The 27,111-nt window shown below is 44.0% G+C and overlaps 1 protein-coding gene across 3 annotated transcripts in view; it reads left to right on the forward strand.

The window, feature by feature from the left end:
* Positions 1–27,111, forward strand: part of DGKI (diacylglycerol kinase iota) — a 396,321-nt gene that overhangs the window by 148,619 nt on the left and 220,591 nt on the right. For all 3 annotated transcript variants that reach the window (XM_074366970.1, XM_074366972.1, XM_074366971.1), the window contains 3 exons: positions 5,379–5,474; positions 25,405–25,479; positions 26,892–26,948. In XM_074366970.1, the coding sequence (XP_074223071.1) occupies positions 5,379–5,474; positions 25,405–25,479; positions 26,892–26,948 (228 nt within the window). The remainder of the gene's footprint in view (positions 1–5,378; positions 5,475–25,404; positions 25,480–26,891; positions 26,949–27,111) is intronic.

Here is a 27,111-nt window from a genome sequence, read left to right on the forward strand (position 1 = left end):
CTCTTAGGGGCTAGATCTATCCACATACATCTACAGCTGTCCATAGAGACTTGTTTCCGCACTCACTAATACAGAAGAAATGTCCTCTTTATTTAGAAGTATGAGAGCTGTTTTTTCTGTCTGGCCCAGATGGAGTTGTGTACTGTTTGAGATGGTGTTTCAAGATATGTGTAGAGAAGAGAGAAAGAGGTAGCTCAGTGGGAAGAATGGAATAAATAAAAGCATGGCACAGAAAAGGAAAATATGACTATATTTAGGGAAGAGTGACAAAAGAGTAGGCTGTAGGAAGGTGAATAATGCAGACAGCTTGGTACCATTAATGAAAGGTCTAGTATGTGGGATTAAGTTTGGATTTTGTTTTATAAACAATAGAGATTTTTTTTTAGCGTCCTGAGTAAGAGAGGCATAATCACAGCTATGTTTTAAGGGAGTTAATTTTAAAGCAGTGTAAAATATCAGAGAGAATGCCAGAAGTAGACGTCGGAGCAGAAGAAACCATGGCTTGGAGATTAGACATGCTGTTCAGTGTATGGGAAATAACTTGGGGGTAGACGTAGACAATGAAAGGAAATCCAGACAAAACTGTGAGCAAAGAGAAGAGGCCCATATTAGTTGGTGTAAACTAGGCTGCAATAAATAATATACTCAAACATATAAAGCCTCAATACAGGAGAAGTTTATTTCTCACTTGTGTAACAGACCAGGACTGTTCCAGTTTGGGTCAGGTGTAGGCCCTGTCCCACACAGTCATTCAGCAACCTAGACCCACAGTTGCTCTTACATCTTCATCAGAATGCTCCTAAAATCATCCCAAAGGCCAACTTCCCAGGTAACCAGTATGGGAAAAGAGTACTGAGGAAGGCATGTGGGAGGTTTTAATGGGCCAAGTCTAAAAACAGTACACCCCACTCCTGCTCATGTCCCATCAGTTAGAACTTGGTCACGTGGCCACACCTAACTGCAAATGAGACTGGGTAATAGGATCTAGTTGTGTGTTCAGGAAGAACTGAAAAATGATTTTGGTGAATGACTAGCAGTCTTGGCTACAAAGACCCAGGAGAGAAACTTGGATAATTTCAACATCCATGGATTATGAGGGAAGAAAGGAAACTGGAGAGTAACCACACCAATAATAATAATAACTATATGGAACACCAATTAATTTCTCATTGGGGGCAAGGCATTGAATTTTATGAATTTTCACATTTAAACATCACTGTGTTCTTGTGAGGGAAATGTGATGATTATTACAATTTTAATGGTGAGTAAATTGAAATCTAGGGAGTTAGAGAGATGCTAGATCATAGAGCTGGTAGGTAGCAAGTCTGTCTGACTCCAAAGCTCATGTTTGTTAATATTGAACTAGAGAAGGATTCATCAGGAATGTAAGAAGAAAACCACAATAGTTTGTCTGTTCATGTGCGAGGCCACCCAGCTGGATACCTTTATGCAGAATTCAGGAGTTCCCAAGTCCACCCTCATGTGCGGGTTCTGGAATCCCCAAGACCACACCCATATTCAATAATTCATTAGACGGACTCATAGAATTTACTGAAAGCTGTTGTACTCACATTTACAGCCATTTACGGTGAAAGGATACAGATTAAAATCAGCCAAGGGGAGAGGTGCATGGTGTAGAGCCCAGGACAGTTCTACACAAGGAGCTTCCATTTGTCTTCTCCCAGTGGATGGGTCAGTGCTAACTTCTCCCAGCAGTCATGGTGTGACTCTACATATAGCATATTGCCAACCAAGGAGGCCATCTGAACCTTGGTGTCCAGAGTTTTAATTAGGGCTTGGTCATGTAGATATGTTTGATTACCTGCATGGTTGACCTTAGTCCCTTGCCCCTCTGGAGGTTGAGCTGATATATGCCCCACCTTAAGTTGTTGCTCTTTTAGAATATCTGGCATGGCCCAAGGTCACCAGGTTATCAGGTAAGACAGTCCAAGCACTTAGACAGATTACCTTCTATAGGAAGTTGAGAGCAAAGGCCAGAACTCTCTCTGGGTAAAGTTACATCTTTGCTTGCACAGATGTACAAGGAAAGGACGAGACGTGGGGAAAATGTAGTCTAGCAAAAGGTGTGCTTCGTGTTTTTCTTGCATGATTTTTTTTTCTTGCATGCCTCTTTTTAAAGATTCTGCTGCTTTTGTGATTTAAAAAAAACTGTCATGTCTCTTAGGCATCCATGTTTACTTTTTATAGTTTATGACTCCAAACTAATGGACAGATAAAAAATAATTATCCTTTCTACTCCTTGGAATTGTGTTTAACAGAAATGTGGTTCATTCCTTGATTCTTAGTCTTTCACCTTTTCAGTTCCCCAAGTTTATCATCTGCTGTTTGCCAGGTACTAAGTTAAGTGCTGGACCCTTAATGTTTGCAGGAAGCTTAGAATCTAGCATAAGGGGGAAACATGAATCAAATAATCATGCCAGTGAGTGAGTAATTGCCAGCCGGGATAAACAATGGGAAGGAAACATGATTTTAAAAGAGAAACTAACAAAGTAACTTGACTTCAATTTAGGGGTCAGTGATGGCTTCTTTGAGGAAGTAACACTTGATCTGGTGACCAAAAGGTAAATAGAAATGAGCCACATTAAGTCAGAATGGAGAGGAATAAGCAATTTGGACAGGGTAAACAGAATATGCAGGGAACGGTCTTTGATGTGGGGACATTTGAACAGAAGCCTAGATGAAATGAGGAATTTGCAGTGCAAGCAATTTTTAGTCAGGAGAGCAGCAAATTCAATGCACCTGAGGTGAGGGCTTAGTGTGCTTGAGAAATACAAGGAGACCAGTGTGATTACAAGTTGGTGACTGAGACAGAGACAGAAGACGAGGTAACTGGACAGGAAATGAGATTGCAGAGAGACGGGAAAAGAAGTCAGAGAGGCTGTCACGGACTAGGTAAGTGTGAACTTTGCACTTTTCCAAGTACAGAGATAGCCATTGAAGAGTTTGGAGCAGATTAGTGATTTGATTAGATTTACATTTTAAAGCAATTATTTTGGTTTCTCTGTGGAGAACAGACCTTGGGAAGGCAAAAGTGGAGCTGGGACACCAGCGAGGGGGCTTTTGGGATGTTCCAAGCCAGAGATGATGGAGGACCAGGTGTTAACAGCAGAAGTGATGAGTATTAATTGGGTTTCATATACATTTTGAAACTAAAGTCAGTAATATTATTTCTTGAGCCCAATCCCATCAGACTTCTTCCTTCTCATTCTACTGTTACTACTTTTGTCAAGAGTATCAGTAACTTCACATGTTCCCGTGGCTAAATCCAATGGTCAATTCTCAGTCTTCAGCTTTTGACACAGACCTTCTTCTAGGGACTTTCTTCCTGGAAATGCTATACTCTTTGGTTTTCCTTGTACCTCAATGGCCACTCCGTCCCAGTCTCCTTTGCTGGATCTTTCCCACATTTCCAAACTCTTAAGTATTGAGGTGTCCCACAGCTCAGTACTCAAGAGTTTTACATCCACATTCAGTTCTCATGGCTTTAGATCCCATCAATTAACGGTTGCTTCCCAAATTATTCATATAGTACCAACCTCTTCTTTCAACTTCAGTAGACTGAACATCTCCACTTGAAGATCTAATAAGCATCTCAGACTTTTGCATTTTCAAAACTGAACTCTCATTGCAGTGATCATTTCATAATGTATACAAATATCAGATAACTATGTTGTACACCTGAAACTAATATATTGTATGTTAACTATAACAGAATTAAAAATAAAATAATAAGAAAGTGAATTCTTGACTTACTCCCTAAATCTGTGCAACTAACCTTCTCCCTGACTTTTTAGTAACTGCTATTTCCATTCTTACAGTTGCAAATATTTGCTAAAAGCTTCAGATTAGTTAAAGCAGACTCTCTCGGGGTGGGATGGAACCTAGGTATTCTTCAAAACTCACCAGGTCATTTCGTGAGGAGTCAGATTTTAGAACCGTATGTTCAATCCACAGTGGCAGGAAGCTTCCATCTTTTTCCACCCTCTTCCCTTACAAAGGCTGGTCTTTCTAATCAGATCCCACTGATGAGCGAGGTGGTTAATTTAGCCGTCCTAGTGCCTGGATCGGAGGCAAGGTGTATCAGCAAGCCTCTGAGTGATTGCAGGGGCTATGCAGGTGCAGGGGGCAAACAGGTCCTAGCGAGGCTGAAGCCGTCCAGCCCAGGGACTTACGAATGTGCTTGCAAGTCCCTGACTCCCGGGGCTTGCCTGCTTCTGCCTACCTTACCTGACCTATCAAGGCTTAATTTCTGGACTGCTTAGACTGGTGTTACGAAGGATTTTTTTTTTACCTTTTTCCCACTGTAACATTTTATCCTTTGCTTTTTGAAAGAGTTGACAGGATTTTTGCTGTTAAGTTTCCCTAGTATTTGCTGCTTGAATTATCTAGTTTCCATGTTCTCTGGTAGATTTTACTTCATGGATTTATCACACTTACCCAGTGCCTGGCACCAGTGGTGTGGAATAAATGTTTACTGAGTTAATTAAAGAATAAAAGAATGAAAAGGGATTTTATTCTATAAATGGCTATAAGTTAAAGTTGGATAAGTTCCCAGCAGTAGAATATTTCAGTTTGTGGGGAGTGACTTTTTTAGGATACCTTAGCAAAGAAATGGCTTTTAATTAAATAATTATTTGTATATTGTTCTCATCCATCAATATCTGAAACTTGTAGGGTTCCAAACCTACAGCTGTTCTGTTTGCCACCACAAGTATGTGAATATTTTTAGAAGCAGGGAAATCATTCAATTTGAAAAATTTAGAATTCGGCAAAGGCCCTATTGAACTGGTAAAAAAAAATGTTTGAATTAGTAGAAACTTACTATGCTTTGACTACACAGTGACTGAAAACTGAGTTTTAAGAAGCCCCTTGTTTAGAAATACGATTTACTCATTACTGATATAGATTTTCAGTCTTTAAAATACTTTACTATTACTATCCTTCTTAGCTAATTTGCTAAGGAAAGGCAACTTCTAGTAGAATTTTGGTCTCAATTGTCATGGAATCTGCAGTGGGCCTGGATAACTAAGGCCCTACGTTGAACAACCCGAGGGATTTTTCCTCATTTGTTTAATATCTGTTTCAAAGGTGACCACATCCATGGATAATGCATCTAGAGACCTAACGTCTTAGTTATTGCTCAGTTTTTCCAAACACCTTTTTCCATTTCTAGAATTTTGCTAGGGCCAACATCAGCAGAATTTCCAGAGGTAAAATGAGAGGCGTTTAGACCCCTTGTGTTCCCGAACTTTCTTGCATCCAGAATTTAAATTTGAGATCTCCCCCGCCCCCGCCCCCCTCTAGCTCCTTTTATGCCTGAAAAGAAAATTGAAGTCAGGTGGGTCTTGTCCTTCCAGGAGAATGCCGTGAACGGGGAGCACCTGTGGCTGGAGACCAACGTCTCGGGAGACCTGTGCTACCTGGGCGAGGAGAACTGCCAGGTCCGGTTCGCGGTGAGTGTGCGCCTCCGACCTCTGTGTGCGGACCTTGCTGGGGGGAGCCTTCCCGGTGGAGTCTGAGGGCAGTGGGGGTCCCTACGGCTGGATTTCCAAGGAGGTTTGAAAGAGCCTGTCCCTTGTGAGAGTTGACAGAGTTTATCAAGTTAGCATGGTTTTCAGGGGGTCAGTTCGAATGGTTTCGGGTTTTTTTCTTGGCTGTGCAGGCTGAAACTTGGGATAATGTGCTCCATTCCGATGATACCCAGGGTGTCTTTCTGTTTGTGTGTTGCGGGTGCAGGGGGGGTGAGTGTGCCTGAGGGGATGTCTCTCAGAAAGGGGTGTCTGTGTCTCTGTGGGAGGGGGCTTTCTTCGTAAGGGAGTGTGCAGGGTGGAGGGTGAAGTTGCGGATGGGTACGAACACCTGTCTGGTGGGGGGTGTAGGCTCACAAGTAATTCAGACTAAGCTCCAGATGATAAAATTCTAGAAACTGTATAAATGATCAGCAGTCAACTATGTTAAGAGTATCTTTTTGCTTTTTAAAATTTGCTTTGTCCCTGTTTGGAACAGTCTGTTTAAATGTTAAATCCTCTTTATGTTCTGTGAAAAGAGCATGGTTGCCAGGCAGTAAGTTGGGAGGAACTAAAATTTTAGTGTTGAGAAAGTGAACTGAAAATTTTTGTGTAGTTTAAAAGTATGGGTCCGAAAAGAGAGTCATGGGAAACTTAAAATAGTAAAGAAGAAAGAAAAGATGTATTTGGGGAGAGGGGGAGGAAATGGGCATCATAATTGACATAATATTTGTTTCTTTTGGTTGTGTTTATTATGTGAAAGAAAGATTTGGGGCAAAATGTAGAACCTAGGAGTTGCAAATGAATATATTTCTATTAATAACAAGTAAGGAAGAAATTAAGTTTCTGCTAAAGTTTATAGAAGAATATAGCCCCCGGGACTTTTATCAAGCTGCCTGAAATCACAAAGCTGGGGAACGAAGATCTTTAAAAATCCCGCTAGCTGTTTGACGCCTAGTTTAGAGGTTTTGTTTGGAAAACTTTATGGGAGTTTTGGAAGACCAATTTCTGTTTGAGGTTGAGAATAATTGTCTGTTAAAGGCCCAGCTGTATAGACTTTCAATTAAAATCAGGATACCTGGATCTGAATCTCAGTGTTACCACTAGGTGCGTAACATTGAGAACTCCTGACCTTTGGGTGTTGGCTCCCTTCAAGGTAGAAAAATGGGGTAGGATTAAGTTAATTTTGCTTCCAACTCAGATCTTCATTGTTTGCATTTCTTTGAATCTGGTTGTAAATTCAGTTGATTTAAATATCATTTCAACTTTATGCATATGTATTTTCAATTAAAGTATAATTGCATGAAATTTGATTAAGTTAACCAAAACCAAGAGAAGCTCAGCTGTTTGGACTAACAGGCTATAAATGATGAATTAACATTAGGATCTTAGTTAATTGCGTAAACACTGGTCTTGGTAATATAAAATGGAAAAAAATGAAAGCCAGTCCTTCTTGCATGTACTTTTGAACTATTATCTACCGATGCTACTGCCAGCTGATGGACTGTAATTTGTTTTGGAGTTCTGCCTTATTTCCAAATTACTCCCTTTGATCCTTTTCTGGTGCTCTTTTAGGGTCAGCCACACGTTAACTCTCTTGCCAAAAATGCGAACAGATACATATATCCTCCTTAAACCTTGTATCAGTAAATAGCATTGCTATCCACTAACTGATTATAACTTGGTCACTATTACCTTTAGGCCAGGAAAAGTAACCAGAAAAAAAGAAATCTGAGGGAAATGAAAGGAGGTAATAGAGCTATGAAAATTTCTAATGTTCTTTTGAACCTTCCTCATAATTTCATTCCAAATTCTTGACTCTATTAATTCAGTGTACAAAGTGTCTTGAAGATGAAGATGTCTATTCCAAAAAAAAAAAAAAACCACATTGATTAAAGGAAGGAATAAATCAGTGAGGAAGCTGAAGACCTGTTTCCTTGTTATAAGTTCCTGAAGGCTGTTTCTATACTTGTAAAGTGGTAGAAATGTTGTTTGAAGATTAGATAAGATATTGCATTGAAAGGACTTACTTGCCACAGCCAGGGACATTATGAATTTACAAGGGGGAAAAAAAAACCCAAGAGAGGACAAGAGCAGACAGTTCATCAAAGAACTACCACTGGCCAATATATACGTGAAAAATACAAAGGCCCAAATTAAAATAACTAAGAGGCGTCAGCGTCATGTGCCTGTTAACAAAGACTTACACATTGATAACACTTGCTGTCAAATAGTTTTGACCAAAATTGGCATCCCTGTGGTCAGCTGGTCGGAGTGTAAGTTGATAATGCTTCACAAAATTGTCCATATGTAGTAAAAGCATTAGAAATCTAGCTCACTCTCTCTTCCTCATTTTGGCATCACATTTTGAGATGGACATTAGCAAAGAGAGGGCCCAGGGGAGTGTGCCGAGGTTGGTTCAGGGTACTTTGTGGTAGAAGGAAGAGTGAAATAACTTAGGTTGCAAGAGTGTTACTGAGGGAAAGGAGAGAGAATGGACATCTTGCAGCATTAGAAGAGCTTCTATGAAGAAATGGGGAGTGTCTTGCTCTCCACTGTTAGGAAGGTCGAACCAAGTTCTAAATATAGAATCCACCGACTCTACCAGTGGGTCCTACACTCTGGTATAATAAGCATCACCTGGAAAACCTGTTAACAACGTAGATGACTCTTTTTATCCTTGCTCCAGATGCGGATTCAGTATGCCTGGAGTTGGACTTGGGAACCTGTAATTTTTTAACAAGCACCTCAAATAATTATGGTACAGATGGTCCACAAACTTAACTTTGAGAAATACCATATTATAAGGAAGAAGCTTAACAGTCAGAGCTTGGACGGTCAGCACGGGAACGAGGTGCCTGGGGAGGCGGGCTTGAAGGAGGTGTTTACGAATAAATTGGACGGCCATGTTTCAGGCTGCAGTGGGGTGTGCCTCTGCTTTGGGTGAGAGGTTAGGCAAGGAGATCTCCAGGACAGCCTCCAGTTTAAATGTTCTGTTTGCAGCTTTCTTAGAATTGAACCACAGTTTTGTAAGGGGGGGAAAAAGCATGTGTAAATAGATTATGTATTCTCATTTCTTTTAATGAACTGTCTTTGAAGAAAGCCAACCTGTTGGGTTTGAGACCAAATTACCATAACCAGGTGCTACCTGCAGGCTTCTAAACAAAGTGCAGGCAGAATCCATCACGGAAGAGGTGCCATTCACTCCTTATCCTATTTTAGTAAAGCAAATGTCATGGGGAGAAGTTGAGAGAAGGGAGAAATCAGCGTGGGTTGAGACAGAGGTAGCTTCATGGCAGCGGGGCTTGAATGCAGTATTGAAAGATGGGTAAGATTTACATAAGTGGGGGGGGGAAGGAGAACATTTCAGGCAGGAAAAGGAAGACGAACAAATTCAGGGGCAGGAACAAGTTTTGTGCAGGGAGGAGGCGATCTCGAGACACGCGTGAGTGCACCCAAGGGCATGCGTTAGGTAAGACTGGAGATAAGGATGGAGTGGAGGGGGGTTGTGTGTCTTGTCTCCATGCTTTCTGAGCTGAAACTTGGATCCCATGTTAAAATGTCTGTGTACTTATCAAGGTGACCATATTGTCTAAGCCAAGACAGATCTGAGGGTGAAGATGGCTGCTGTTAATGGTGCTGGCACATTAATGGGAAACCGTCACCCCAGCTTACAGGGTCTACTGAAAAGCAAAGCCATCCTGCAAATTCAGGACCTCCTGCTGCCATACATGGGTGGATATTTGGGGGCTGACATTGGAGGGCATTGCAAGCAAGACAGTGATGACAGAGAACACGAAGACTGTTATTGGAGAATGTGCCCTGGAGCTTCAGGGCTGGACCAGACAACCTTTAAAATTCTTCCTCTTTTATCTTCTCCAGTGACAACATTTAATACTGTAGAGTGTCTGTGAGTAGATATGTAATGGGATTAAAGTTGTTCCCCAATCAGTGACAGTCCCCGAATTAGTAACTGTTTCTTTTTCTGGTCTGAAGAGGAGACAGGGATTTGAAAGTAATGAAACTGGAGCAGAAGGATTGCTGTTTCCCATCATGATTACGGGGCGGGGGGTGGGGGGGACGGACACGACTGAAATAAAATTCCCAGCTAGGATTGCTCTTGTTTCATGATATTTATTTAGATGGAAATTTCTTCATTCATTCATTGTACAAGTGTTTATGGCTGAGTACCCAGTACCAGAAACTTCAGACCAAGTTGAGAGTGACAGGTGACAGTTATAAGTGACAGCCTCACAGTTTAGTGGGTACACTCTATAGGATGTTCAGCCAAATACATATTAGTTCCTGAAGAAATGCCCACCTTCACTAATCATCCATAGAACGCGTACCAGCACACACCTGTTTTCACACGTAAAAGACACTTGCCTACATCACTGTGGAGAGGTACTCGATTGAGAGCCACGCACTTGCCTGGAGACGGGTAGACACAGATAGGCAGCATGGGGGGGTGGGAAGGAGGTGGACTTTGAGTGAGACCGACCTGGGTTTAAAAACCTGTTCTTCCATCTATGTCTTGAGCAAATTGTGGACGTCACATTTCACCTCATTTTGCCCTCATGTCTTAATTTACAGTATTGTTATTAAGATTGATCTCATTGATTCTTATTCCTGGATGAGTTTTATAGTTTCTTATGAAGCTTTACTTCTTGCTTTTATTTTTTAAATGGTTCCCAGCCTGAATCCACCCCATTGGAATCTCTGGGAAGCGGGACCAGGCAGGAATTTGTTGAAAATGAACAAGCAAACTCTACAGGTGATACTATGTGCTGTCACAGATAGTGAGCCAAGAGCCACTGATCTGCTTCATGGAGAGAGTGTCGGAACCAAAGGAAGTGGCCTGGTCCCCACATCTGGCATGTAGTGGCTGCTGTGGGGCAAACTGTGTACCTCCCAAATGTACGGAGGCCCTAACCCCCGTGACTCCAGGATGTGACCTTGGAAAGAGGGTGGTTGTAGGTGTACTTAGTTAGGATACAGTCATACTGAAGTAGGGTGGGTTAATCCAACCTGACAAGTGTCTTTCTAAGAAGAGGAGAGGACACGCAATGGGGAGAAGTCCATGTAATGATGGAGGCAGGGATGGGAGTCATTCGGCTACAAGCCAGGAGCATGAAGGACTGCAGGCTGGTACCAGAGTCCAGGAGACAGGCATGGGGCGGATTCGCCCTCAGAAGGGACCCCTGTTGACACCGTGATGTCAGACTTCTCGCCTCCAGGGCTGCGAGGGAATTCACACTTCTGTTGTTTTAAGCTACCCAGGGCTGCGGTACTTGGCTGGAGCAGCCTGGGAAAGCATGACAGCAGCCGCTCTGTTCAGGTGGCTTACCTTTCCTGGCCACACAGAGGCCTGCCCGCAGCTCACAGAGGCATACGCACAGCCACATTTTGGTGAGGCTGGATCGGGGGTTTCAGCCGAGAGGTATGTGGCTTCCTGGGTAAGTGAGCAGATAGACAGGCGCCAGGAGCTGAGAACTGCGGGAAGAGAGTCGGTAGGTAGGTGAGTGAGACTGCATGCGTGGGGTAGGAGAAAGAAGGAGCTGTCAGGCTTCAGAAGGCTGCTACCAGACATCCCTTCTCTATTTTTAAATGCGCTTGTGTCACCTTTTTGTGGGTAGGCTCATGGTACTGCTTTGCTTTCGTTGTTGTTTTGTTTGTGTGTTTTGCTTTAATCTTATTCTTGTGGGTTGTGTTTGTGTTGGCCAAAACAGCCAACCCCACCTGTAACACCTGACCTTCGTTCCAAGGGGTCTTCCAGTGCTGCTGACGGCTTAACAAATACAGTTTTATTGAGTCAATGCATGAATTGCATTGGGGAGCCAGGTGGGAGGGGGTGAGGGGTAGTGGAGAGTGAGGAGCCACTCGGATTTAGAGACAAACAGATCTGGGTAAAAACCCTAGCTCCGCCCTGCTGCTCTGAGTCCCAGGCTGCTCTGTGAAGTGGTGAGGATCGTATCTGCTTCTCAGAATTGAGGGGCGGGTTAAAACTATGGTTGACAAAAGTTAATATCCTGCCTACTTCTCTCCTCTCCCTGCTCGTATTTTAACATCATTGAGTTGAATGAGCTAATCAGTAATTTGGTTGGACTTGGTTTCAAGAAGGCCTTGTGTTTGGGATTATTCTGTCTAACACCAGCACTGAGACCCTCACTTTCCCTACCACTGTGCTGCTGTGTGAAATACACGTGGTCTCCCTAGGTCACAGGTGGGACCAGCTAAGTGAGACAAATAAAGTAACTCACTCTGGAAAACATCTCACAGATGTTTCTTCTTGTTGGCGGGTCAGAATCCTCATTGTTGTAATCGGGTGTCGCAGCATCTGCTCACAAGGATGCTGGCTGACTACATCCCTGGGTTTTTGGAAGAAACCTGGAAGAATACAGGGACAAGTAGCTTTCTGCTCCATTTGAAGGAAACTTTCAGTGTTTTGTTTTTAAAAAGAAAAAACCCTGGTGACACCCTGTCTGTTCTATCTCTCTGGAAGACGGGAGCAGCGGAGCAGCGGGTTCGTGTGCGTCGTGTGCCGTGAGCAGGTGAGAGACTCAGTGTCCAGCACAGATGGCCGGGGACCTCTGAGCGTCTGTGCATTCGGGTCTGGCGGGTAGACACTGCACGGCAGCAACAGTGGACTCGAGCCTCAGACTGCACTGGGACCTCCCGCCTGCTGCCCCTGGTCCAGCCCGGCAATTGACGCTCCGCACCTCCAAATGGCAGCCGGGCTGTGGAGCGCGGGCTCTTGGAGGGAACTGTGGGGGTGGCAGCAGAGCCCAGGAGCCCTGGCCAGCTTTCTGAGCTGTTTGGGTGCCAGCCAGGAAGATGCCACCCCCCTGGAACTTCTCGGGCCGAACTTCTCTGCATTAGGATATCGAGGAGCTGATGAGTCCGGATGGCTCAGGGAGAGCCTAGCCATCAACTAAATAGTTTGGAAAAAGCATTTGCTCGGACAGACTCTCTGCTCCTAACCCCCTGGTTGGTGGATGTGAGTGGAGGGAGAGAGAGGGGTGCTCCCATGGGTGCTAGTGGTGTTGCCCATATGTGCCTGGCCAGATGGTCGGGAATTTCCATGAGGTCATCCAAGTGCACCATAGAACTGGGTCTCGCCTGTGGCAGGCCCTCAGTAAAAGTGAGCCTTTATTACTGTGACAACTGTCGTTATAACTGTAATGACTTGGCACAGAGTGTCATTGCTGTACTTGAGGGGCATATAATGCCGGTCCTGCCCACCTCACGCAGTGGAGACGGTGAGAGGACGTGGAGCCCAGGGGGGCTGGAGGATACAGTCACTCTCCTAGGTGACCGTGCATCAGCAGTACTATTGTCTATTCTCACAGTCTACTGTTGTTTTTTTTAAAATTGCATTCTGGAGAGCACTGAACTTCTTCCTATAAAAGCAATATGGGGTATTTGTTCCTTAAAGGAGTCTTGTGATCAAATAAGCTCAGAGAACACCTTAATAATCACACATGTGTTATGAAGCTTTAAGGAGGGCGCAGGGATGCAGGATTCCCTATGTGTTTGCTCAGGGGAAGCAAAACCCATTAGTTTCCGCACAGAACACCTGTTGTCATCTTAGGGGATCTCAGTGTTCAGTGGAAAACTATTTGAGAAATGTCTGCACAGTGCAGTTTTCCCAGGACTTGTTGACGTTGGCGAGTTACAGCAACCTTTTGGGGTGGTCACAGAGGGCAGTTTACTCCCACTTAAAGGAAAGGAAAGTCAGACTTCATCACTCTGCCGGCGCTTTATAACTTTACTGTATCTTTATGCAGTTCTTTTGCCTTTGTTCTAAACTTTCATTAAGCCATGGGTGTGTCTGTCCTATTTCATTTTTAGAGTTTGAGCCTCTGAGAATAGTTGTCATCTCTTCTGAAATGATACTTTTAGATCGAGGCTGCATTTGTGTGTTTGTATGTCGGTACGTGCTTGTGGTGCCGTTCTCATCTTATTTAATATTGGTACAGTTCTGTTGCTTAATAAAAATAATTTGCATCTGATTCAGAATAGGGTTTACATATCACCTAGGCAATGCCCAGGTGTACAGAAGTGCTTTCTTTTCTCCCAGTGGTCCTCCATGCCAGAGACCCAGAACAACAGATTCTGACCAATATTCTTGCTGCTGAGAGGCCCTCCTCTCGGCTGAAACATTATTCACATTAGTGCTTGCCCAGAACTACCACTGGCCCCCAGCTGACATTGTCTCTGTTTTTTAGGAGTTTTTGTTGTTGTACTTATCTCGTATGTCAGGGAAATACAGATTTCAGAAGGCAGTGCCTTAAAGACACAAAGAAATGGAAAAGCCTGCTGTGATGAGGAGGTCTTTGGGCTTTGAAATCAAGTGACCTGGCTTTGAATCCAGGCTCTGGGATTTTCTAGTTGTGTGACACTGGTTGTTGTTTTAACCTCTTTAAGCCCCGGTTCACATCTGTAAAACGTGGGTCATTCCTGCTTCTAATGGTTGTTGCGGAAGGTAAGAGCTTGTGTAGTAACTGACAGCGTGGCTGGTCACAGGCGCTCCGTAAGAATCAGTTACTCTGGCGTTCCTCCTGGAGTGAAGGTGGTTCCAGTGGGTTGTCGGAAACTGACACCCAACAGGCAAGGCCAGGGCGCTAACTTTGGAGCGCCTTGGAGTCATCCCCTCTCTCGCACTGAATAAAATAGAGGGTGAAGCCACCAGCCCAGCTGACAGGCTGGCCTTGCTCTGAACCCTGTCTCCGTTCTCTTGGTCACTTACAGCACCCATCACTTTCAAGCCTTTAACAAAATCACTTCCTTCCTTGTCTGTCTGTCTCCACCATAAGCTCCACTGAGCTCGGGGACGTTGCCTGTCTTGTCTCCTGGATCTGAGCACGAGAACAGGGCCTGCACCGAGGGTCACCCTGCCCTTTTCACGGAATGAATTCAGTGATGTGATTGTTGAGAGAGGCACATATAGACACCTGTCACCAGATCAACCCTGCCATTTAAGTATCATTATACTTAGCATCCAGCATGTTTGAATTTCTGCCTTATTTTTAAGGCTCTTCGCAGGGAGAGTCCAGGCTCACCGCTAGCAGGCTCTTGCGGGGTTTTGAGTCCTGTTTAGCCTGTGTCATGTCGACTGCAGCCCTTGTTATTTGATTCTCCTGGAGGGTAGAGCCTGCTGTTTACCGTTCTTGGCGCAGGCATGGTGTTGTGGTCACGGGGCTCTCAGGAGAACAAATCTAAAGCAGTCATGTCAAATATCATGGTTACCTATCTCCGTCAGTCTTATGCCTCCAGTATACCACTGGTAAAATGAGAGGGAAGTAGTAAGACGTAATGGAAAGAGATGGCTCTGGGTCAGGAGAACTTCATCCCACTCCTAGCTAATCTGTCCTGGGCAAGTTGTTCAGTCTCAGGGAGTCTCAGCTTTTCAGTGGTAAAGCGGGTGACTGGTACCCACCTTGTGTGGCTGAAGTGAGTTGTGTCTGTGGTGCACATAACATGCATATCATCCTGCCAGCCTCCCGGTAAATACTCTGTGGTCATGATGTCCTTGCTGAAAAATGGTACCAGTAGGTTGGTGTATGTGAATGAGAAACCACGTGACCAATTGGAGATACAGTGTTGGGTGAACTGTGACTGAAATGGTGATCCTCCTGGGCCAGACTGCCTGAAAGCCTTTGTCTTAACTGTGTCCTCAACAGCTTGGGATGTTGGAAATGGCAATGGCATGACAGATAATTTGCCACGACTTGGTATGGCTTCTTAAGGAGATACAGTCTTCCAGATTAAAGGAAATGTCTCTACATCATTGTTTAGAAATCTTGAACTGTCAGCTTAAAGAAAAACAAGACAAAACAGTTCCATCTCTTTCTGCAAAGTAAAGTGATAATGAGAAGGTGTTAGGATTCCTGCTGTAAGATGACCTATATGGTGCTTTCACACTAGAAAGGGTTAAAAGGCAAGCTTTGGTTGGTGTTTTCTAGTTCGTGTTAAGCGACAGAGTTCTGCTCTGCCCTTGATATTCTACCTCAGAACCAGACAGGTAAGCAACACTGCAGCACCATTTCCTGTTGTCTCTGTTACGACTCCTGTAGTACGTGCATCCTCAACCTGTATTTCCTGGAAGATTGTAAGTACACATGTGTTTGTGTGTGTGAGGCCGTAATTGTGTCCACATCTACTTATTAGTGCCTGTATACTTGGAGTCATCTTTATACACATTTTTTGTACATCTAGAAACACTTCAGTTAATCTACAGTAAGATACATGGCAGCTTTGATCTGAGACAACTTTGAAGAGAGTATAAAAATTGAACAGAGAGCAGCCATAAAAGCAGCTGAAAAGAACCAAAGCAGGAATCTGGCACATGATAAAGTTAAAGCTATTGACTGGCCACCAACTGGCTTCTCATAGAAGCTAGAACCTGCTGGTGCCAAAGCTGAAACGCCCGGAGGAAACAAATGGGGAAGAAAGAAATGAGAAAAAGGCAAGCAGGCAGAAGAAAATCCACAGGGGAAACGAGAGAGGAGAGCGACGAAGTGGACACAGTCGATAATGATAGTTATGGAAATACGGAGTGGCCTTGGGTAAAAGGAGAATCAGGAGTGGGAGATCGAATTATGGATTTTTGAAGATTTCTTGGGGTTCCTAGGCTGAAGTCCCTTTCTCATGCATCGTGACCGTGCAGAGAGGCAGAAGGAATGCCTCAGTGGGGCGGCAGTCTGGGAGCAGTCAGTGAGGGGCACACGGAGCATCCCACAGCCTGGCTCTGAGTGCAGCTGTGTGTTGATCTCTTTGCATTAAATTTGCACCGGCCAATACAGATTTAGCAGGCCATTCATCATCCTTTTCATAAGTAATAGCTGTGATCTGTATTTGGTTTATATCTCAATAACTGTACCTGAATTTTATGTAGGTTTACGGAAGATCGTAGACTAGTTACCCAATCAAGTTCCAAGAGGTAGACATCTGCTAAGATTCACGGGGTAGTTTTCCATTAAAGCCCATCTGAGAAGCTTTGTACCTATCACTATCTCTCATTCAAAAAAGATGTGCTAAATCCACTAACACAAGCCACTTTTAAATCACTCAAAGAGAATGATTCAATATGAATTTCAATATAAGGGTAAACTATTGAGGTACAGACATGAACCTTTTTTCCCTCCTAAAATGAACCCTGTGCCATTCTGACCACCACTTTTTCCAGTCCTAATCAAATGGTCAAAACAAAGTGAGGTGTCATTCTTTATGCCCAGCCCTCAGTTTTAGCTATCTAGTAATACGCTATCTAGTGATTTGGTTCTTACCAAATCGTTTCCCCTGTAAGCCCTGGCTGACTGCTTTTCAGGAGGAAAGGTTTTCATGCGTTGTTCTGGTTCTCAAGTGCAGCTCACAAAATCCTTTCCCTTCCCTTGGCTTTCTGCTCCAAGAGTTTGGTTTTCTTTCTCTTCAGATGAAAACTCTGAAATGAACTGGCTGTTGGGGAAATAGAAAACTTTGATTCATGTGCAAACAAGGATGAACAGTGGGGCGCTTTTCTGCTTCTCTGTGGCTCTAGGGAAGCCGGGTATAGACCCCTATGTGCCTTAGCTCAGGTGGGTCCTGCCTACCCTAGATTTACGTGTGCCTCTGAGGCTCCTCAGGGGAGGCGGCTCTGGAAACATCAACACTTCACATGCAAAGTGCTTCAGACCACGTGTTCCTCAGAACAGACAAAATGCACTGTTTGATGAGCATGTTAAGTGAGTTTTCCTGCAGTACTTACAGAGGCAGTCCCAACCATAACACAGCCCGGGAGTGTGGTGTGCGTGGTTAGCTGGTGCACACGCTGGCAGCACACTGACCAAGGAGGCATGGAGCCTTCCTTGGCTGTCAGTTATTCTCCTGAAAGATTTGAGGCTCAGATGTGAGAAATCTCCCTTTCCTTTACGGGAGACGTGCGTGTGTAAAAAAAAAATTAATGTCTTCATTGTCTTCACTATGACCAGCAAGACCTTGTGGGATCTGGCCTCATCTTCACTGAGTTTCCTCCCCTCTGGCACCACCTGCTCCTCAGGGCCCCGTTCCTCTGGGCTTTGCACTTGCTGTTCCCTTTGCCTGGAACACTTTCTCCCCAGATAACTTAACTACCTGGCAAACTCCCACACTTCCTTCTGGTGTTTTGTTTCTTTTCCTTTTTCTTTTTGTTTTCTTTTTAAATTTTTATTGGAAATATAGTTGATTTACAATATTGTGTTAGTTTTTGGTGTACAGCTGAGTGATTCAGTTTTACATATACACATGTATGTATTCCTTTTCAATAGAGGTTGTTACAAGATACTGAATGTAGTTCCCTGAGCTATATACAGTAGGACCTTGTTGTCTATCTATTTTATGTATAGTAGTGCATATCTGTTAATCCCAAACTCCTAATTTATCCCTCTCCAGCCCCTCAACCCTCTCCCCTTGGGTAACCATAAGTTTATTTTCTATGGCTGTGAGTCTCTCTCCTTCTGATGTTTCTTAAAATGTATCTTCTCAGTGAGCCCTTTCCTGGCCAACCTGTCTACAACTTCAACTTTCCCCTATTCCTGACACTCCCTACCCACTGTTTTCTCTTTAATTGTTGTCTTCAGCACTGACTTCTATCAGCATATCTTGCATGATATGTTGATTGTCTGTCTCTTCCAGGAGAATGTAAGCTCCATGAGATTTAAAAAAAAATTGTTTTAAATGTTTTATTTACTGCTGAATCCCCAGTGCCTGGGAGTAGGTGCTCAGTATTTATTCGTTGACTGAATTAATGTATTACTCGTCTCAGTTCCTTTTGTCTTCTTCCTTCTGCTTTCAGATAGTGCTGTATCCTGCCACCAGATTTAGTGATGATTTTTGGCCACATGTGTGCCAGAAACTATCAGTGCCCCTTTGCCTTTTAGGTTCCAGTTTGTGTTTCTCAGTCTACATTTAAGGAAATGTAGACTTCATCAAACTTTTCTCAATTCACCTTTTAGCCTAATCTGCATCACCCAGCTGGGACTTCTGTTTGGGAAGGCCAGCCTACGTGCTGGCCCCAGTTCCAGGTAGCATGTTTCTTCCCCACCCCCACAGCTTGCCACCCAAGTAAATATTCCAAAGTCTCACTGGCCTGTAGATACAGGTGAGATCACAGGAGCGGCCGTAATGCAGACTTCCTGCTCTTAGCGCTACCCATTTACCTCGGACCTCAGCCTCCTGCAAACTCACCTTCCCACCAGGTGTCTCTGCGATGCCTCCGAAGATGTCACCTCTGTGCTCACCGCGGAGCCTCTACCCCATTTTCCCTTTGATGTTTATGAAGGTCTTGTGTCCCTCAAGCATCTTTAGGGTGCCTTGTTCTCTCTTCTTTTGGGACTGCCTATCATGAGACTGCCTGTGTCCTAGTGGGCATTTTGTCTCATAATTCCAAAGCCACCAGTTCTCCAGACTGGGGTTGGGCTGGGGGCTTATTGAGGAGAAAGCCTGACTCTGCAAACCCTTTCCCCTTTCTTCCCTCCCTCCTCCCTTCCAGAATATCTGTCGAACCCTATTATGTGTCAGGCGGTAGACCTGGTGTTGGATTTGAGCAGTATGGAAACACAGAGGAACCTCCCTCTTCTTGGAACCCTAGACCTTTCAGACCCTTGCGACACACAGCCTGTGCCCCCCCCCCACCTCTGTGGACACCCCACTCCACCTGACCCCTCACCCAGGCACACACAGAAGCCACCGCATCCCACCGTCCAGCCTGGTGCCCAGCAGCTCCTGCAAATGGGCGCCTGTGAGCGACTGGCTCGGCGCCCCATCGGGCACGCAAGCGCAAGCCAGCTCAGTGCCTTTCAGGAGGCGTCAGTGCCTGCTACGTGGAGAGATGGAACGTCTCTCTCCCTGTTGGAATGCCCTTGGTGTTTCAGATGTATCCATCGCTTAAGGCCCAGTTCAAGCATTTGCTTTTTTCTGTTAGGTCCTTTTTTACTGACTCAGCCCCTGAGGTTTTACCCTCCTCTAAATTACAGCTTTTATTGTCTGAGCTGTTCATTTAGCATTTAGCACTCATGGCCTTCTCCTGTTGATGACCTTTCCTTTCCAGTCCTCCTTGTCCCCTCAAGTGGCTCGTCAGCTTCTCCCAGGATGGACAGAAGCATCTTTCTCTTTATTTCCTTCACTGCACTCAGAATGCCAAGATTGTTTCAGCTACGTGGAAAATTCACTTCTGTAGGACCCCTCAACCATCCTGAACCCAGAGAACTGGCGTGTGCAGGTTTAGGTGGACTGGTACATGAGCATTGCATGAGTGCTTCCCGACCTCCTGTTGCTCCTGCTCCTTTTCCCCCCATATTTTCTGTGGTGCTTTTGGCATCATTAAGTGTCTAGGGTGAGGGCATACCTCAGAGGGATTCACCCTTACTGACTCCTGTCCAGAGGACCCGTGGCACAAACACGTGGGGCCCTAACAGATGAAGGCTTTGCGTCTCCACTATGGACAGCGGTACTACGGCTGAGGGCTGGCACCCTTTAACCCAGAGCAAGGGCTCCCTGCAGGAGACCCCCTGGGAAGAGCTCCAAGACACCTCCCCCGAGGGCCACAGACTCCTCTGGACGTGTGACATCTTTGCTTCCTGGTCTGGGCTCATGAAATCCAGACACCACAGAGAGACTCACTTATGTAATGAAGAGCCATCAGAGTGGTGTGCTGGACCTTCAGCTAGCCACCCTCTTGGTTTGTCCAAAATGTCCTGTATTCTTTTTGAGGAAAAGAGGTGCTGACATGTGTGGCTGTGGAGTCTGTGTGTTGGCCCTGAAATCCTGTTAATGGAACTTCCAGATAATGTCATTCTTCATTTTTCCTAACACCACTTTACGGACTGAATCCCAGGCTCCCCAGAGGAGCAGAACTTGCCAAGTATGCTTGTCATTTCTTCTAATTAGGTTTTTAAATAAATCAAAGAACTCCTGTTTTCATTTACCTAGGATTATGGAGCAGCAATGTTCTTGTTTGTGTTGCCCAGAGAGGCAGTCCCCCCTGAAAGGACACTGAACTCCTGACACTTGAAAGGCTTGGGAAGTTTCCTTACATCCATTTTACTGAGTAGTCCAGTCCCCATTTGGAGAGGAAAAGGATGGCCCCGACTCCTCCCCAGTCAAAGTGCTCCTGTAGACTGAGCTTTGTGTCCAGAAGGGAGGATGGAATTCTTCTGCTGTTTCTACTTTGCCTGACTCCCAACCCTTTGTTTCTTGGCATGATTCTTCTGATCTGGGAAATGCAAAGAGGCTGAGAAACCACTGGGGAGATGGCAGCTGGGGTGGAGGTTGCAATAGTAAACCCACCCCATCAGCCTCATCCACCCCTCTTTTCCTGGGTTTTGTCCGCTCAGTACCCCATCCGTCCTTCCCCAAGTGCCTCCTCGACCCCCTTCCCCACTCCCAGTGTGGCTGGACTCCTGCCTGGAGCCCCTTCCCTAGCCACTCATCCTTTTATCACTGTGGCCTTATGATAAGGGTGCAGCTAATGGAAGAGGTGACTCCTTGCACTAGATCTGTGAGCCTGCAGCCGGGGAACTCTGTCTCGGGTGAGATGCTGCCAGGCTCAGACTTTGGTTTGGCCAGCAGGAGGCACTGGTCTCTGCCAAGAAAGGGTTGCCATGTGGGCTCTGGAGACGAAGTGTTTCCCCCTCCTCCTCCGCTTCTGGTCCCTGGTGATTAAACTGGTATGTGTGTGTGTGGGCAGAGGCGGGGAGGTTGTCCTTAAGACTACAGTGGGAGACATGTGGTCAGCAGCCAGGGTAACCAGCCCAGTCTCCAGGGAGAAATGAGGTTTGGTGCCTGCTTATTGGGAAGGGGCGTGGCCAGCCTTGTTGTACACGCTTCTTGGGGTCAGACTTCAGACTACTGGGGTGATATTTGACTTCTGTTACCTTGGGCCATAAGGAGGCCCCAACCTTTCACAAATCATAAGCCTGTGAAACTAGGTTTCCCTTAATTCCTCCTTTTTCCTTCCCTCCCCCCCTCCCTTCTCTGTCTTTCTATCAAGTGCTGTTAACTACCATCAGATATTCAGTGCTACTTAGCAGAAATCACACTCCTTCCTCAAAGGAAGAAAACAGTTTTCTTGATGATACAGATGGATCAGGGACTTACGTGCTAAGGAAGTGAGTAGTGGGGATAGGATTAGCTAGTAAACGCTTTTGCAGGGACAGTTATATGCTTCTACCACTGCTTGCCTCCGGTCCTTTTGTCCCCACTCCAGCTTCCGCCCCAGAGCCAGGGGTCTAAGGCTCTGACTGTTTTACTTCCATGATTGATGTGGGCTGAGGTTGGCTGAGGGACTGTCCCTGCTTGGAATGCCAGCAGCGCCTGCAGCATAGGAAGCGTGTGGGGCCAAGTCAGAACTTTGAATGTGTTTTCCACCAGTCAGTGTTGGGACCGCTACTTAGATTACGTCCACCATCCTAAAGCATCACATATCATTCTGTCATCATCACACAGGTAGATTATGATCATAATATAATGGGATGTAAGCTCTATTATAGCCTAAGTTGTCTTAGTTTTCACTGATGTGCTCCCCACACCACTAGTTTTCACAGATGTCACACACACACAGACACACACACACACACACACACACACACACACAATTACAAATTAATGGATTTCCTTTGACAAAATCAGGGAACCCTTAGTAGAAGTAAGGGCCCTGAGGTTACCTGATCTTTGAAACAATAAGCCTAATTGGCCTTTAAATTCACTGATGAGAGTGAATTATTAAATTTTGTAACTAATTTAAAGGCATGGTTGGGTCCCAGGCCATATTTATTTTTTAAATTATATTTTTTGTGCAAAGTTCTGTGACAACTCTTTCCCAGTATGAAGAATAAAAAGCCTGCTGACTCAATTTTAATGACCTTTCTTGATTTATCATTTTTCATAGTGAAGGAAGCATTGACTTAAGAGATTTTAAATAAAAAGCAAACATTTACAGTATTTAGACTGTCCACACTCCTGCATTTTATCTTTGTATTTAGTTTAAATCTTGCAAATAAAAATTGGACCATAACCAAGCATGAATTGAGCAACTTCTACCCAGAAGCTTATTATCCAGCTACTTCAAATAACTTTAATGAGTTGAAATATAGTCATAAATTAAGAAGTCAGATGTTAAGATTTCTGACTCCCTAGAACAGTTTTCATAAATTGAGAAACTAAAATCCATGTGTTACAGAAAAGGACCTGAGGCCTTCATTCAGAATTTGTTCACTTAATTTTGCATATGATTATAAACCTTAATTAGATGATTTATCAGATTATAAGCTGTTTAGAAGCTGTCATTTAGGAAATTGAGGGCAATGAAAGTCAGGCACAGTGACATTGAAAGAACAGCTAGCCCGATAGAAAGAAAAACGCCTGTTCTTTGTAGTAAAATTCATCATATTGTAGTGTTTATGAAGAAAAATTCAGATTATACTTTATATATTCTGCCTCAGAAGGCACAGAAGTATGTATTCTATTTTATGGGGGTCTTTTTAGAATTCAGTATTGTTTAGATAGAATCAGTTTCATAACATAAAGCCGTTTTCTTCACATATTATCATCGAGAATATTGCACTTGAATTATGCCATGTGAATGGTATCAGTGTACTTACATGTCGTCCCAGGAAGCGGAGAGAGAATGTGTCTTAACCTACTGGGTCCCAAACACTTCCAGGCAAGATCCCTTATTCAAAAGAGACTCTGACTTGGAATCTAGATGGAAAACAAGGCAAGGAAATCAGGGCTCCTGGCTTCAGTGAGTGCACGTTTGTCCCTTCCCACCACGCCAGTGACTTCGTAGGACCCCACGTGGAGCCCTTGGAATTCTGCAGAATCAGGGCAGAGCACAAGGCCAGGCACAGAGCTAGCCCAGGGCAGGAGTTACTGGTAAGGAAGGAGGTTTCTCTAGCCCATCAGCGGTTGCTACCGGGAAAGTGTCGTTTTGCTTGTCAGCAGTGTAATCTACTAGGGGTTTTGTGGATGCCAAGCAGAATGAAATCAGCTCCCTACATCACTATAACTCTTGGGACCCCGTGAGTTTTCTGCAGGTGGTGCTAAAGCAGTGATCCCCTCTAGGCGTTCCAGAACAAGTAAGAGAGCAACAGTAGTTTGCTTATGGATACTCAACCCATGAAAATTTGCAAATGAGAATTTTATTATTGTTGCCTTGAGTGATGCTGCCACTGCTGCTCCTGCTGCCAGGTGTTCGTGTTCTCCCTCCCCTTCTCCCTCCCCTTCTCCAACCCCTTCCCCTCCTTCCCCATCCACCCTGCTTCTTCCTTTTTCATGAAGCCAAGACATTTTTCAGTAGTGTAGCTAGATGCTTGGGTTTCCCTTATTTGTTTTTTTGCAAAATCATTCATTTGCCAAAATTCCTTAAGGTTCCAAACCATGTTCTTTCCTCAGGCAGAGGGAAGCCCAGAGTAATTAAAGCATTCGCAAGCAGGGTACCTAAACCTTAGCTGGCAGGTATCAAGACGGGTTTCGTTGCCGCAGTACTGAGGTGTCCTGGGTGCTTGGCTGGTGGCTGATGACACGGGGGAGACCCCATATTAAATGGGCAGAGACATTAGGGAGGCAGGAGGCTATGGTTTCTTTCCCGATTCTGCTCCTTTCAAAGTGCTTGTTGGCAGTCCTTCGCGGCTCCTTTGGTAACAGCAACACATCAATTTTTAGCTCAAAATCTCTATCTCGGTGAGGGAAGCCAGTCCCCAGAAGATACTCTATATGAGCGCCTTTGTTAAGGACAGGGACTCGGGGCCTTTCACACTTGGATGCTTTGATAGCCTGTTTCACAGACTGGCTCTGTTGTAATAAGTTTCTTTCAGTGCTCAAACCTCAGATTATTCATGCAGACCCACCTTTTAGCCTGTCCTCCACAGAAAGACCTGAGCAGTTCTGGTTCACATTTTACATGGCACTGGGAACGCTGGATCAGGAAATTTCCACCCATTCCTTTCTTTCTCTGCTGCTTGTTTTTTTTATCGTGGGGGAAAAGGTAGACCTCAGAAAGTGTTTTTACTGTGGGTTTGAGCTGGTACTGACTGTCAGAGAGGCCAAACTGTGTAATGCTTCCAAGCATGACCTGGTATCGGACTAATTGGCCTGTGCTCTAAATATCTGACCTCAGGCATATCCTCTACTGTGCCTCAGTTTTCTCATCTGAAAAAATGGTGGTAAGACTAGTACCTATTTCTTACCATGGTGAGGATTAAATGAGTGAAGTGAAGTTTGTGAAGTGCTTACAGGAAATCCTGGCACGTAGCAATTAGTAAATTCATCTTAGCTGCTGCTGTTTTTATTGTTGTTGTTGTTATTATTATTATTTGTAAAAGCTAGACTGGTCTTTTTGCTTTTTGGAAGATTTGGGCAAAACCCCAATTACCTTGGAATAAAAGCCTAAGATGGTGGTCCCTTGAGATGTAGAGTCTGGCTGTCGGGAAAGAATGCTTGTTTTAAACCTAGACCTGTGTTGGGATGTTGGCCTTGCCCCTTAACTATTTGAGTGAAAATGAAAAAAAATGAAAAAAAATGAAAAAAAGGAGGTTAATGTCTACAATGTTAGGTTATGAAACTTAGGAAAAACAGAATGAAGAGCTTGGTTCATATTATCTGCTCGACATACAGTAGATAGTATAGTTATATTTTAAAGAGGAAATCTAGGCCACCCTCAGTCGTGGGGATGTGGGCTCCTCTCCTAGGTAGGTCAAAGGACTATTGATGAAGTTTGTCATATTAATGAATGCTTAAGATGAAGTTTTAAATTCGTTTATATTTGCTTCACTTAATATACTGGATACTCTCTTTACTACCAGGGAACTTGACAGAACAGATCGTTAACATTTCTTCTTCTGTTTTGGGTTGACTGTTACAGAAATCAGCTCTCCGGAGGAAGTGTGCCGTGTGTAAGATCGTGGTCCACACTGCATGCATCGAACAGCTAGAAAAGGTGAGACAGCGCCACCTGCTGCAACTTGTGCTACCCTGCAAGTGTTTGGACTTCAAGACCAGGTGTCATTCTCCATTTACAACTTTTTGAAAACAATGCCCTTTTCAAAGCCTGGAAGTCCAGTGTTATCACCAGATGAATGATGGAAGGATAATGCTTAAGGCTCATTCACTCTATTGTTTGCTGAAGTACATAATTTGATAGCATTTTATGTTGACCCTTGGGAAAAGGAATAGGAAGGTTGGGAATAAAGCCTGGTATGTGCTGATTTTCTTCACAATGACAAGTGTTGTTATTCACCCAGGGGATTTTCCACAAGATGTTTTGTCTTAAAGAAAAAAAATTCCTTAAGCTCTTTAAAATCATTGTTTAGATATGTCTGACCTTTGTGAGTTTACTTCTTCCTAAAGTGGCTGCAAGGGAGAGAGAGGCAGGCCAGGAGCCAGGGCTCATTTCCTGCTGTGAACAGAGTTCCTGCTGGCACAGTGTTAATGTGTGGGTGGGGCTGGAGTGGCATCCTGGGGGTGTCTTTCCTCCAGAAGAAGTGGATTCTGCTTGGTCCATTTATCTGTCATCAGCCGAGGGAAAGGCTCCAGTAGTGAGTCCTCTGCCATCATTTCCACGTGGGATTCTTCTGAGCATTATCTGTGATCTTGAGCTGCCATGTGTAAATGTATTAAATATTTCAGTCCCCTGTGATAGTCATTTAGTTTTAGTGAATCATCAATTATTGCCAACTCATATTTTGTGGGAATGACTAGTAATATTATATATATATGTGTGTGTATATGTGTGTGTGTGTGTGTGTGTGTATGTATGTGTATATGTATTTATTTTGCTGTCCTGACCCCATTTACTCATTTCCTACTTTATTCCTACACTTCTCTCACCTTATCAAGTACCTAAAGAAGATGTGAATGTGCTGGGAGACCTCCCCATCTAAAAGAAATGGAGTGCTGATACTTAAGAATAGTTGTTTGTGTGTTGGTGAATCATCTTTATCATATTAAAATTTCTTACGTTTATATTTTCTTGGTTTTAAAATCTAAAACACAGCTGTATGATTTCAGCTGCCATATATTTTTCCTCTGCCTCTTTATTATCTCAGTTTCTTAAATTTATGATGTCAGAGCGTTACTGTCTGAAGATACTTTGATTTCATCAATGAGAGTGAAGAGACACAGATTGGAGATTCCAAGATCACTTGGGATCTCTGTAGATTATCTAAGATGATGATTTCAAAACACTAAGAATAGTGTTAAACTTTGTTCCTCATTCTTTGGGTTGTTTTTGGGTTTTTTTGTTTTTTTCCTGGAGTTCAATATCTGTCACTGTTGATTGTTTTCAGTAGATAACTCACTCTGGTCAGGTGCTTATCCCTAATATAATATACTTTTCTTTTTAAATGACAGATTAATTTCAGATGTAAACCAACATTTCGAGAAGGGGGCTCAAGATCGCCAAGAGAAGTAAGTATTTTAGAGTTCTGTTTCAAACACTGTCTTTTATTTCCCATTGATTCATTGGATTCATAGATATTCACCAGGGATTAAAAAAGTAAAGTCTGTCTTCCTCCATCCTACATCAGTTTATCTTTTTAAATTTTTTTGGTTGGGGGAAGTAATTAGGTTT

The sequence above is a fragment of the Camelus bactrianus genome, chromosome 7, assembly GCF_048773025.1.
Source record: "Camelus bactrianus isolate YW-2024 breed Bactrian camel chromosome 7, ASM4877302v1, whole genome shotgun sequence".
Lineage (NCBI taxonomy): Eukaryota > Metazoa > Chordata > Mammalia > Artiodactyla > Camelidae > Camelus > Camelus bactrianus.